This window comes from Grampus griseus (assembly GCF_964374135.1).
Source record: "Grampus griseus genome assembly, chromosome: 7".
In the NCBI taxonomy this organism is placed as follows: domain Eukaryota; kingdom Metazoa; phylum Chordata; class Mammalia; order Artiodactyla; family Delphinidae; genus Grampus; species Grampus griseus.
The window spans coordinates 63,949,035-63,962,657 of NC_139001.1; the positions used below are offsets into that span (position 1 = coordinate 63,949,035).

A 13,623-nucleotide genomic window follows, 5' to 3' on the forward strand; every position below is an offset into this window, starting at 1 on the left:
AGGATATCTCATTATTTTAAATAAATCCTTGGCTTCCTTTCCAGCGATGGATATTGTGTCTTTTTCCCCGGACCGGGGCACAAACGCGTGTCCCCTGCATCGGCAGGCGGACTCTCAACCACTGCGCCACCAGGGAAGCCCGATATTGTGTCTTGACTGCCTTATATGAGGCATGTTTTTAAAGATGGGCAGAGCAATCACTTGTTCAATCATAGGAGCTTGGGAACCTGGTAATGTGGTCGGGCCTTGGATAAGGGCTTCTCTACTGGGAAAGGAAATGCCAGGATGTTTCATTACAGATTTGGAAGAGCATGGGAGGAAAGACATCCTGCTAATATAAACAGCAGCTGGGAGAATTTTAAAATGATGAGCCATGTGATACCAAAAAGACTTTTCGCTTGGCCCATTATTTGGGGGGAAAACTGATTAAAAATGGCTATTTTTAGAAACCAGAAAGATGTTAGTGTATTACTGTCTGAAATTTACAAAGTCTAAGGAGAGCTATTTCTTAGACAGCTCACCACAGAGAGATAATATTATTTTAGGTCAAATTTCAAAGAACGATGTAAGTACCATTTAGCAACTGATAACATATGGATGAGAATTTGCAATTTTTATTTTCTTTTCTCCCCCTTTTCTAATTTGAACGCCCCTTTATACAATATCACTTAATTGGAATACGTAATAGCCAAAAGTAATTTCACGTAGATGCCCTCAATGGAAATTATTCTGTAGGCAGTCAATCTTATGGCACTGGGAGAACTGGATTCAACTTCCTGATTTTAGTCATTGGTTCTGAACTCAGTGCCTCTCTCTGCCTTGTTTCCTCATCTATCAAATGAGAATGGTAACATCTGGACATACTTTGCAGGGTGAGTGTAAGGATCAAATTTCAAAAATTATTTGAAAGTAATTTGTAAGCTGAACACTGCGACATGAATTAGAAGTATTATCATTGTTAATATAAACACGATAAAGACAAATCCTGAGAGGATCACCTATAAAATGTATCCTGAGCAATGATCAGTCAATGCATCTTGAGTATGTAGTACAAAAGCACTTTTCTTACTTGTCTGTTGCTCCAAAAAGCTTAGTATTTCCAGTTGAATGTTTGCATAAGAAATTTCAAGGTCATTTTATATTGTCTATATTAAAAAGGTCTTGCACTTTGGCCAAAAAAATGGGAGGTTTATGCAAGTTAGAGGAAACGTCATTATGAGTATTATTATGAGCACTGATGTGATGTAGGATTAACTCTTCTCAAATAGGACTTAAGAATATGAAAAATCTACCAGATTTAAATAGCCCTTTGAGTAGCATTTACATAGCCACAATTAACATTCTATGGACACCAAGACAGCCTGAAATGGCTACGCCATGATTCTTTTACAGATGCTTAAGACAAAGCCAATACAAGATTCATGATGTTTTTTCTTCGTAGGATTGTCAAGGTTTTTAATAGAATCTATCAGAAATGTACTATTACGAAGTATCTCACCATGTCAACACGTAACTAAGAGACTTACTAGTTTTCACCATTAGAATTGGCTTTATGAATTGTTCTAGAAATGCACTCGAAGGAATGCCTGGGTGACAATGATGGTTTTGTTTGTCAGAGTAGCTTTTTAACCATGCCCTTTTGTTTCTGAAATCTCTGGTTTTGTACATAATTTTCTTAAATTAGTACCTACTGGTCCATCAGATGGAAATGCTGCTGTTTGTTTCATTCTCATTCTCAGTCAACTGCATTGGTTCTTCCCCAGCCTTACTCCCCACAAGTTGTTGACCAAACACTTGCTCAGCTTCATCCTCATCAGACACTACTTTGTGCCTGGGATTTGTTTTTTTTTTTTTTTTTTTTTTTTTGTAGTACGCGGGGCTCTCACTGTTGTGGCCTCTCCTGTTGCGGAGCACAGGCTTTGGGCATGCAGGCTCAGCGGTCATGGCTCACGGGCCCAGGCGCTCCGCGGCATGTGGGATCCTCCTGGACCGCGGCATGAACCCATGTCCCCTGCATCGAGAGGTGGACTCTCAACCACTGCGCCACCAGGGAAGCCCTGTGCCTGGGATTTCTATTTCTACACATTCCCTTCTGTTTACAACTTCCTTTTTGCTAAAGATTCTAATTTCTCCAATGGTTAGACACCCAGCCTGCCAATTTTCATTCTACTGCCGCCTTGAACTCTTCACCACAATCAACCTTACATAGCTCTTGAATCTGTTTGAGGCTACACTGGACTCCTCTAGATTGGATTCCACGGGCAGGGATTACAATATCAATCTCTCCCATGGGCTTTGGGTTCGGTTCTCACTTGTGTGTCACTTCTCCATTTACTCTCCCCACTTCATTAATCCCCCACTGTTGCCTGTAATCTTTCTTCTTACTCCTGTGCCTTTAAATATTGTAGGGTAAGGTCTCATCATCAAAGAGACTGAGACAGTTTGTCTTCCGGACAAAGCCCAGGATTGACAGTAGACAGGAAAAGATTCTAGTTGTAGCTCTGCCATGAAGTCTCTTTGGAAATGTACTGCCATCGCCATGCCACGCCCCCGCCAAATCTCTCTTGGTTTAAAAATTGCATTCATCCTCACTGATCAGAAATTCTGCCACTGGTCCATGTACTCTCAACCCACTCAGTGAAGGTCTCTTCTAGATTCGGTGTTTGCAGCCTCTCTATTCCCACTGGCTCCTCTTTTGTCTTTAGAAGTGCTTATCTGCCCTTGCTTAGAAAAATGACAGGAGTAACAACAAACCCTTCTCCTGACCCTGGCCTCACATTCGATTAGCATGGTATTTTTCTCCTTCATTTCATACCCGGAGCCTCTAAATGAGTGCTCTTTCCTGCTTCTCTTCATTTCCTCACCTACTTAACTTGCAATTTATCAGCATGCTACGTGATGCCCTCCCTGCTCTCAGCTGCTTTTGATACACTTGGTCCCTCTCTTGTTTCAACTCTTACCCAGGATTCCTTCCTACTCACGTTCCTCTGCTCATCTTTTTCACGGTCCTCTGTGTTCTCGTCTCTTCATCCCTCCTCTGCCTGCTCTTTACACTCTCCACACCAGTACTCGGCCCTCGTTCCAGTCTCATCAGCACGGGGAGCTCATTCTTTTGAGAAAAGGCTTCCGCTGTCAACTTGCCAACAGCGTTCACTGGAAAGATGGAAGAGAGACCAAGAAACTTTACATCTCTTCCCATTTTCAGCACCCTGTTCTCTCTCTCAGACAGGGTATAAATGTCAACTTGTACCAAAGCAGGGAGACATTTGCCTTCCTCCTGCTTTTTGCTTTCTTTTCCCCTTGTAGACAATATATTTCAGAACACGTGTCCGAGTCCAATTTCTTAAACAGGGAAGTCTGCATCACAGACAAACTCAACAGACATATAGGGCAGGTTTTACTAATGACAACAGAAAGTAAAAAATGATTCTGTGCTTTCTGTTCACCTACATGTATGAGAGGTTTTACTTTTCATTATATTTGAGATGTCAGGCTGTTTCTGAAACTGTGAAAATGTTGTAAAGTCCTATTCAGAGCGTGTTTTTACTTGGCCCATTAGAGATGACTTTCCATGAAATTCTGAGGCTATTTTTTGTTTAAGGACTGCATTTTAACAGTCATTTTTCAGTAAGTCACAGACAGATAGTACAGGTGACTTTTCTAAGAGATTTCAAGCTATTTGCTTTCCTTTTCCCTGATTATATAATTTGAAAACCCATCAGACAGTTTTAAAGTTTTGCAAAAGTAGAATTTAGGAAAGGTCTTTAAGTATAATTGGAAACAGGTCAGTTGTGAAAGGAAATAGTCTTGGAAAAAAATCTCACTTGCCATTCTACATTATATTTCTTCAGTCAAAACTGTAACCATTTTCATGACTGGGTAGATTATCATGGCACACCATTATTAAGATTTTTAAAATCATACTTATTTTGAAATAATATTTTAAATAGTAGTTTCTATTTAATCATTGCTTACTATTTGCTAGGACTATATAAAGTGCTTTAACAAATAATATTTGTTCATACAGTTTACATACTTAGAAGACACACCATTGCTTTCCCTGCCTCTACTCACATCTGTGATGTTCTCTATAGTTTACATAAAATCTTGCTAACAATTATAAGAAATAGGCATCCTTGTTCCCATTTTACAGAAGAGGAAACAGACCCAAAGAGATTAAGCAACTTGCTCCACCAGCATCTTATAGCTAGTGAGTGATTAAACCTGGATTTAAACCCAAGTTCTGTTAAACTGTAATGTGTGGGTCCACACAGTATATTTAGCATTTCACTTTTTACATGGTAGTCAGATTTTAAAAGTGTTTCTTATTTCCTTTAATAAACAATTATCCATGAAGTAATGTGAGAAATAGGGAAAACTGACTCACAGCTGCTGCAAATATTACCGTGGCTTTAAGGGTCTTTCTGGCCCTGAGATCCTTAGTTACATAACGTAGATGTGTAGTTATCATTTTTAAATGAGAACTGGAGAAAGGATGAAGGACTCATCCCCATTTACAAGGCTACTCCCTTCACCATATTTAGATATGTAGAAAACCAAACCAATAATGATGCTTGGAGCACATGCAATTCTATGTCAAAAGAAACAGTTGCTCTTAAGGGATATTTTAATTAAGCTCTGAAGGCCAGATGAGCTACTCATCCTTACCATAATGAAGCACTCATTTTTATCTTGTGGAGACTGTAAGACTTGGCATCTGAGGCTCTGTCACTTACTAGCTATGTGTCTGTAATCAAGTAAATTCTCCACTTACAGCAAATTTGGTAGATTAGCTAACTGATTTCCTATTCTAATCCCCCTTTAGCTTTTCTTCCAGGAAATAGGCCAGTTGTAAAAGAAGTTGAAGTCCAGACTAAATTTCCCAGGTCCCTTTACAACTAGGATAAAGGCATATGACCTAATTTCCACCAATCAGAAGCCTCTGGGCAAGACAAAGATGCAGGAGTGAGCAACGGAAGATGGCAGCGGCTTTCTGGTTATTTGGATTGACTGGAGAGCACATGGAGTGACAAAGGTATCTGGTTCTTCTGGAACTGCTGTGATGAAATTTCCAGCCTCCAAATGTGAACATCGTAGGGGTGAATAGAGGCAGTGGAAGCAATGATGCATCCTCTAAAAGAGCTCCAAATAATTGTCAGGCACTGTTTAGGCTGTATTGTTCATGACGCTGCTGTCTGGCTGGTTAGTAACCAAACCTGGGTCTTGCCATCCCAGAGGTTCCATGAACTACCTAATACCCTTTGACAAGTTCCCTTCTCCTTAACCTGGGAGAGTGGATTCTATTGTTTGTAACTAAGAACCCCAAGCCATACACCATTCTACTTCTTTAAGGATAAGATGAGATGGTAATCTAATTTTTAGGCTGGTTGTGAGGTATATGGTAAGCTTTAAAATGGCACATAGGGGCTTCCCTGGTGGTGCAGTGGTTAAGAATCTGCCTGCCAATGCAGGGGACACGGGTTCGAGCCCTGGTCCAGGAAGATCCCACATGCCACGGAGCAACTAAGCCCATGAGCCACAACTACTGAGCCTGCGCTCTAGAGCCCGTGAGCCACAACTACTGAGCCCACGTGCCACAATTACTGAAGCCCATGTGCCCTAGAGCCCGTGCTCTGCAACAAGAGAAGCCACCGCAATGAGAAGCCCGCTCACCTCAACGAAGAGTAGCCCCTGCTCGCCACAACTAGAGAAAGCCCGCGCACAGCAATGAAGACCCAATGCAGCCATAAATAAATAAATAAATAATTGAATAAGATGTTTTAAAAAATAAAATAAAATGGCATAGAAATTTTAATTTTTGTTATTATTAATTGCTGGCCACTTAAGCTTTGCTGGAGAGAACTACCAACCACCACAAAATAAATAAGTTCCTGCTATACTCACCTTGGAAAATGCTGCATAGTATTGCCCATGTGAGATGCAGCCTTTTGAATTAAGGATTATATTTGAAAACTCTATTATTCTCTCTCCGTGCTGTCTAAGAATGTATAGCATATGTCTTTGGACTAGATGTCACTTAGCCCATTTGTTGTGATCTTGCTTAGGGCAAAATACCCTGTATGACAACTGATTATTTCTTTCGGGGAACTGTTGTGCCCCTTTCTCCAAGATGAATTCACTGAAAACCACACAGCCTTCATTTAAAAACAGGACTCCAAAGAGATATGGGAACATATGTATATGTATAACTGATTCACTTTGTTATAAAGCAGAAACTAACACACCATTGTAAAGTAATTATACCCCAATAAAGATGTTAAAAAAAAAAAAAAAAAAAAAACAGGACTCCAGGGTTTCCCTGGTGGCGCAGTGGTTGAGAATCTGCCTGCCAGTGCGGGGGACACGGGTTCGAGCCCTGGTCTGGGAAGATCCCACATGCTGCGGAGCAACTGGGCCCATGACCCACAACTACTGAGCCTGCGCGTCTGGAGCCTGTGCTCCGCAACAGGAGAGGCTGCGATAGTGAGAGGCCCGCGCACCGCGATGAAGAGTGGCCCCCGCTTGCCGTAACTGGAGAAAGCCCTCGCACAGAAACGCAGACCCAACACAGCCAAAAATAAATAAATAAATAAATTTAAAAAAATAAATAAATAAAAAATAAAAACAGCACTCCAAAAATACACTCTCAAAAATTGCTGAAAATTCATTTGGTTCTTTGTGATGTGTTAATTTTACTTATATAAGTACACATGGCATCATACATGTACCCACTCTTGAGTCTAGAGACATGCTGACAACTTATTCTCTGTTCTTTTTTTTGGTCCTCAAAAGGACCACTATAGTTTTATTTGTACGTATTTACTCATTATATTTGACAATCCCATGATTAAAATTTATAAATGTTACATTAAATATACAAACTGAAATGAAAATCCCCTACTTTAAAGGAGCTTATAGTTATAGTAACTATAATCTAGAAGAAATAAGAAATAATTAGTTATGCCACTATAACTGAAACAGTTTATTATTGATGAGGATGACTGGGTTAAATTCATGGAAGAGAAAACACGACTTAGATTAAAAATTTTTTTAAAATGAAATCTCAATAGGAGAAAAATTGGTTGTCGGGGAGAGACATTCAATGATAAGATGAAAGTACTTGCAAAGAAACAAAGGTGTTAAATTGTTTGATTTATTTGGAGAATTGGGAGCTGTCCAGTATAGCAAATTCTTGGATTCATGACAGAGTGTAGTTAAAATTAAGAATGCAGAGGGAGTCCTTGCTCATGAGTATATTTCTTCTCCACCATACCTTTTATCATTTCTTCATCTTCAATATACTTTCATAACTTTACCATTGATTGTATTTTAGGTTGACTGTTTCTTTATGTCATATGGAAAAACCCCTCAATCCATAGGCTAGTTTCCTCAACTGCTTTTTTTTTTTTTTTGGCGGTACGCGGGCCTCTCACTGTTGTGGCCTCTCCCATTGCGGAGCACAGGCTCCGGACGCACAGGCCCATCAGCCATGGCTCACGGGCCCAGCCGCTCCGTGGCACGTGGGATCCTCCCAGACCGGGGCACAAACCCGTGTCCCCTGCATCAGCAGGCGGACTCTCAACCACTGAGCCACCAGGGAAGCCCCTCCTCAACTACTTTTTAACTGCATCTCTTTGATAAATAACTTCTGTAAGGGCAAAGATTTTATCTGGCTTTATCACTATTTTATTACTCTCATTATTATGTCTATCTTTATCACTATGTTTAAGCCTAATAGCATAGTGCGAGAAATACTGTAGTTAATAAATAAATAATTGCTGAGTAAATGGCTTCTAGATAGCCATAAACAGCAATCCATCATCCAACAGTAGCATCAACAAGAGCCCTTTGCTGAGATATCATAGATAAGTGGGGCATATTCTACAGCAAGTATTTATGTGATGTGCTGGAAAGATACACCAGAAGGTGCTTTTTGTAGTCTGGGTGTATAACTTTTCCTATGCCAGGCCCTTTTCACAATGCTATTCAAGGCAATTTTTTGCCTCTGATTTAATTCCTGAATTTGTGACTTAGTTATAATGATTCTAGATTAAAAATACATTTTCTGGATGAAAGATAAAGTTTCCGTAGGTGACAATAAAACTCACATACACACAGTAACGCAGCATTAATAAGAAGAGAAATTCAGGAAACACAGAATTTGCAGCTTTTCTGGGTGAATATTTTTCAAAGTTTTTCACGAGTTGTCAACTGTCACATCCTTGAATTATTATTTCCTGAATGTCTTTCTGAACCGATTTTTAATAAATTATCTGGCTTGCTGTTGTGGTGGGTCACTTGTGATCACATCCATCTTGTCCAGTTACAGCGGTAACACGTGTAAATTGGATCTCTAAGGAGTGATAAAGTGATGCAAATAGTGCTTTTCACCTTGGGTTACCATAGCCACAGTCATTATTTGCACCAGCTTCTGTGCTGTGTTCTATGAAATCCCCTAACAAGATGCTTCACCTCATGTCACATCCAAACTACTGATAAGAATACATTCATTGAAAAGTTTGAAGCTGACATCATTTCACTGCCAAAATTGCCCTTCCAAAAAATTATCTTCAGAGCTATTGTTAGGTTGATTTTAATACGCTTGCAAATTCTTTATTTATAGAGACCATATGTTGCCAGATTCAAGAGGATAATTTGCTTCCTGGGTAATAGGAATGGGGTGAAGAATAACCCTCTAATAACTGGAAAGTTTTCAAGGCATGAAGCACATGCAACAGCAGTCATGGGCTCCATGGTTCCCCGGGCATAGGTCAGTCCCAGAAAACTAGCAGAGAAGTGTTCATGCTTCTGGGTCTCTGGGGAGCTCTAGGGCATGGTTTCTGTGGCAGTTGTCAGAAATCAAGATTATTATTTATTTTCCACTTGGGTCAGAGAGCTAATAAGCAAATAAGTAAATTCCCAATAGGAGTAACATATTCTTCTAAGAGGAAGGAGGAGGTTTTTCAAAGTGCTGTCTTATAGGCAGAGTGATTCCAGCATCCTTATTATTTTGAGTTGTGAGATGCTGAAGGGTGGGAACACTGGGTTAAATGAGATTCTTCAGATTTACTCACTGCAGGATGGCTCAGAGCCTTTACTATGATCCTTTCCTTTGGGAAACTCAATACACAGATATAACATGGCTCACTGAATTCTGTTATTACCAGGAGCTTCTCGGGAACACAGTCTGGGATGCTGTGGCCTATTGGACAGTTAAGATGCTCCGTAACTTCCCTTTTGGAATTATGAATGACTATCACCACTTTTTTGTTATAGTATCTCTTGTTTCTTAAAAAAAAAGGTCTAAAAAAAGGCAGAATGGTCACAGCCCTTTGGCTACTTCATGGGGTGAACATAATCCTATTAGAGTATCTTTTTTTTTTTTTTTTTTTGGCGGTACGTGGGCCTCTCACTGTTGTGGCCTCTCTCGTTGTGGAGCACAGGCTCCGGACGCGCAGGCTCAGCGGCCATGGCTCACGGGCCCAGCCGCTCCCCGGCATGTGGGGTGTTCCCGGACCGGGGCACGAACCCGTGTCCCCTGCATCGGCAGGCGGACTCTCAACCACTGCGCCACCAGGGAAACCCTAGAGTATCTATTTTAAAAAACTTCTTGTTAGCCTAGTGCCTTATTACTTTTAATTTTCTTAACTTTTCTCTTTCTAACAGTGTATTTTAAGGCCCTCTTGCTTTGGAGAAAGCTTTTGTTTTAGTAGTACACAAAGGATGCATACTCAAGACAGAAAATGTAGAGGATCAAAATAAACAAAAAGAAGAAAATAAAAACCACCCATAATCCTATCAAGCAGATATGAGCACTGTTGACAAGTAGATGTAGATCTTTTATTTGCATTTTAGATATTTTCATTTATAAATATAGGAACATGTTGTGTGGACTTTTTTTTTTTTTTTGCAGTACGCGGGCCTCTCACTGTTGTGGCCTCTCCCGTTGCGGAGCACGGGCTCCAGACACGCAGGCTCAGCAGCCATGGCTCACGGGCCCAGCCGCTCCGCGGCATGTAGGATCTTCCCGGACCGGGGCATGAACCTGTGTCCCCTGCATCGGCAGGCGGACTCTCAACCATTGCGCCACCAGGGAAGCCCGGTGTGGACATTTTAATATGCTTTTTTTCCACTTAGCAAGCAGGATCAACACTTTTGCATGCTATTACCTACTCTCACGCCACTTCATTTTCAATCACTGCCATATTTCACTTATGTAATCATTCTTCCACTGTTGGATGTTTAGTCTTAACAGGCTTCCTGCTCTTCCCAAGTTTACTCTGTTAGCATTCTCAGAGATTTCAGTGATGTGAATATCAGAACAGATGACAGTGTTCTCGGTTCTATAAAGCCTTGTCCTAGAAACTTCCCATCTCAGTTGCTGTATCAGAGAACAAAGGCACTGACAATGACCTGCCACCTGGAGTCCCTGAAATTATACTCATGGTGCTACAGACGGTGATAAGGTCCCAGCCCGACTCATCAATCTGCAGCTACAACTTATTCCCAGGCCACTAATACTTCAGAGGGACAATGCAAGCAACTTATGGGTCAAATCCACAGAAGGGCACGAAGTTAACCCTTCTGGCTCTTGGGATGTGGACAGTATGGGATGTGGGGATCTTTAGGATGGCAGCATGAGACAGTTCCCTGTTTTGTTTGAAGTCTTCCAGGCTATTTATCTCAGAGCTTGACCTGGAATGAATGCCCACATCACTTACATCAAAGATAATTCCTTCAGCACCATAGGAACAGTTATGAAAAGGCCGATAACATCATAGCCCAGTAGTCTCTTCAATGAGCCAACTCCAGTAATGAGTGTCAAGTGCTGAGAATTCATATCTGTAGACGGACCACAGAAGTTCTTCCTGGCGTTGACAGGCGTGATGTGAGGGAGGCTGGTGGGCTGGATTTCGCTGGTCTAAATGGAACTCTTACTCCATGCATGTTATTTTAGGATGAGACCTTGATTGCCTCTCATCCTTGTTTCCTTAACTGTGAAGCACCTTGAAGCACCTTGAAGTAGTCTTTCATACAAAGGAGGTCAAATTGGACGAAATATCTTGGCTCTCTCTACAAGTCAAATGTTTATGAAAATTTGCAGCTACAAACTTTTAGTATTTAATTCCCAGGATTTTGGATTTTGTCAGTAATTTTGAAAAACATTTGTTAAGGGATTTGTACCAAGAGGCAGTATTGTGAAGTGTTAAAACTATAGACAGTATATTGAGATAACCTGAGTTCAAATTCTGCCATTTACTAGCTGTATCACCGTTCTGCAATCATCTCCTCAGCTGGAATACAGGAAAAGTGTGTCTATTTCAGATTCATGAAAATTAAATGAAATAAATATCAGGAAAGCACTCAATATCCATCTTGCACACAGAGATACTTAATAAATACTATTATGATTAGTTTTAATATTGAAAGAAAATTATAAATATATTTAAATATTTTAATACAATTTATTATCAATAAGGATGCTATTATTAATTGTCTCTACTATGTGTGAGTGCTGTGCTTGTTCCTGGGGGTAAAAAGTTGATTAACATACTTTTCTCTAAGGAGTTGAAGTCTAGAGAGTAGTCACCTGCCGTTTATTTCAATATAGTGCTGTAAGTGATGAAATAAATGGTATACAAGTACGTATGAGATGTGGAGATGCATTGCTCAGTGTAGATGGATATAGGGGAGACTTAGTGGAGCCACATGGCATGGGCAGTGGAATTTTACTTGCAGGGCATCAGCATGAGTTACTGAAATGCTGTGGTTGCTGCTTCCCTCTGGTGCTTTCAACCTGAGCTTAAATCAAAAGAACTGAAGAAACCTCAAGTGTTTTTGTTTTGTTTTGTTTTAACGATTGGCTTTTACTGTCTTACAGAAGGTGTGAGAAAACAAGTCCCTGCTATTCTCTGTACAAAATAACTTTTGAAATATCATATATCTTTATATAGCCTAGTACAGGGAATACATTTTAATTCATTTGGGTTTTTTTTCAGCTTCTTTAATATGTACACCAAACCACATTCTATTCAAGTGTTTAAAAACCTAGACCAAATCAAGGTAATAGTTTCTGGTGTTTAATTATTTTATTTTATTTATTTTATTTTTGGCTGTGTTGGGTCTTCATTGCTGCGTGTGGGCTCTTCTCTGGTTGCGGCGAGCAGGGGCTACTCTTCGTTGCGGTGCGCGGGCTTTCATTGCGGTGGCTCCTCTTATTGTAGAGCACGGGCTCTAGGTGCGCGGGCTCAGTAGTTGTGGCGCACGGGCTCAGTTGCTCTGCAGCATGTGGGATCCTCCCGGACCAGGGCTCGAACCCGTGTCCCCTGCATTGGCAGGCAGACTCTCAACCACTACGCCACCAGGGAAGCCTGGTTTCTGGTGTTTAATTAAGCAAAAACAAGCCAACCCCCCCCCCGCTGCCCCCTACAAAAGACAGTTATATTTTAAAGGAAACATTAGGGTAGGGAAAATTACTTAAATACATTAGCCTTTCATCCTTATTTCCTGTGGTTTCCCGTATTTTTCCTTCTCCCTGAGATATTCTCTTGGCAGCAAATACAGAATCTCAAGATCTGTACTACTGTAGACATTTGGATATCTTGTGTCTTTGTCAGGGGCATTTTACTTTCCTAATTAGGAATGGGGCTTCAGTGGCTACTGGCTAAAAATCAAGCCTGATGTAGCTTCTCACCCACTATTAGGAAAAGGGGAGGCTGGAACGGGCCTTTGGTCCTCATTAGATGCCTGATACATTTTATTTGTACATTTGCAGAAGCGGCTCAGCGAGTGTGGCAGCGCCACTGTGGCCAGATTTGCTAATTGGAGAATGTGAGAGAGTAGCCATATAATCTCAGTGTCTCCGGGGAATTTGCCAAACTGGAAGTTTAATCCCATCATTGTGTTTCTTATCCTAAAGGCAAAGAAAGACACTATCTCCAATTTTTGGTCTCCATTCAGACACCAATGTGGCTTACAAAGATCAAATGTCAGATGCGAATGAACTACAAACGCCGACCTTGTCTTAAGGGTGAAGACCTTGCGCTGATCCATATTGTGTTCTAACACTGGACAGAGGAGATCGCTCTGGAGTAGCTTTTTTGAAAAGCTTTTTTAAAAAGCTGTTCAAGGAGCTTCTGAGTATCACATAAGTATAGAGTTGACCTTTGAACAATTCAAGGGTGAGGGGTGCTGACCCCCGGGCAAAATCCAAATCCACGTACTGCTAGCTCTGCCTCAAAAACAAAGGAACCGATAAACAGTTTGGATAGAATCAGGACTCAAACCCTCGTTCTTGTGATTTCACATATCATGATCTCTAATTGAACACAAACGCTTCCACACATTTAATGTAGAAAATACACTATATTTATTGAAAAATACCCACATGTAAGAGCGGACCTGTGCAGTTCAAACCTGTGTTGCTCAAGGGTCAACTGTATTTATCACGTTGTCATTCTCGGTGAATGAATGACAGAATGTAAGGCAGCAGTGGAGTTTCTTGCATAAAAAGGATTTCAACATTTAGTCGCTTCATTTTACGGGGAGAAAGTCTGTAGAGACATGAACCATCTGTGACATAAGTAAAGAACCAGTGGTATCTAAAGCTAGAACTCGGGTCTC

At 40.8% G+C, this 13,623-nt stretch overlaps 1 protein-coding gene across 9 annotated transcripts in view; it reads right to left on the reverse strand.

Annotated features, from left to right (window-relative positions):
* Nucleotides 1-13,623, reverse strand: part of B3GALT1 (beta-1,3-galactosyltransferase 1) — a 107,435-nt gene that overhangs the window by 11,362 nt on the left and 82,450 nt on the right. For 8 of the 9 annotated variants that reach the window (XM_082657820.1, XM_082657821.1, XM_082657816.1 and 5 more), the window contains one exon: nt 2,982-3,153. The exons of the other annotated variant lie outside the window; for it this stretch is intronic. Coding sequence is in view for 2 of the 8 variants with exons in the window: in XM_082657824.1 (XP_082513950.1) it covers nt 2,982-3,153 (172 nt within the window). In the remaining 6 variants the exon portion in view is untranslated. The remainder of the gene's footprint in view (nt 1-2,981; nt 3,154-13,623) is intronic. 9 annotated transcript variants of the gene reach the window in all.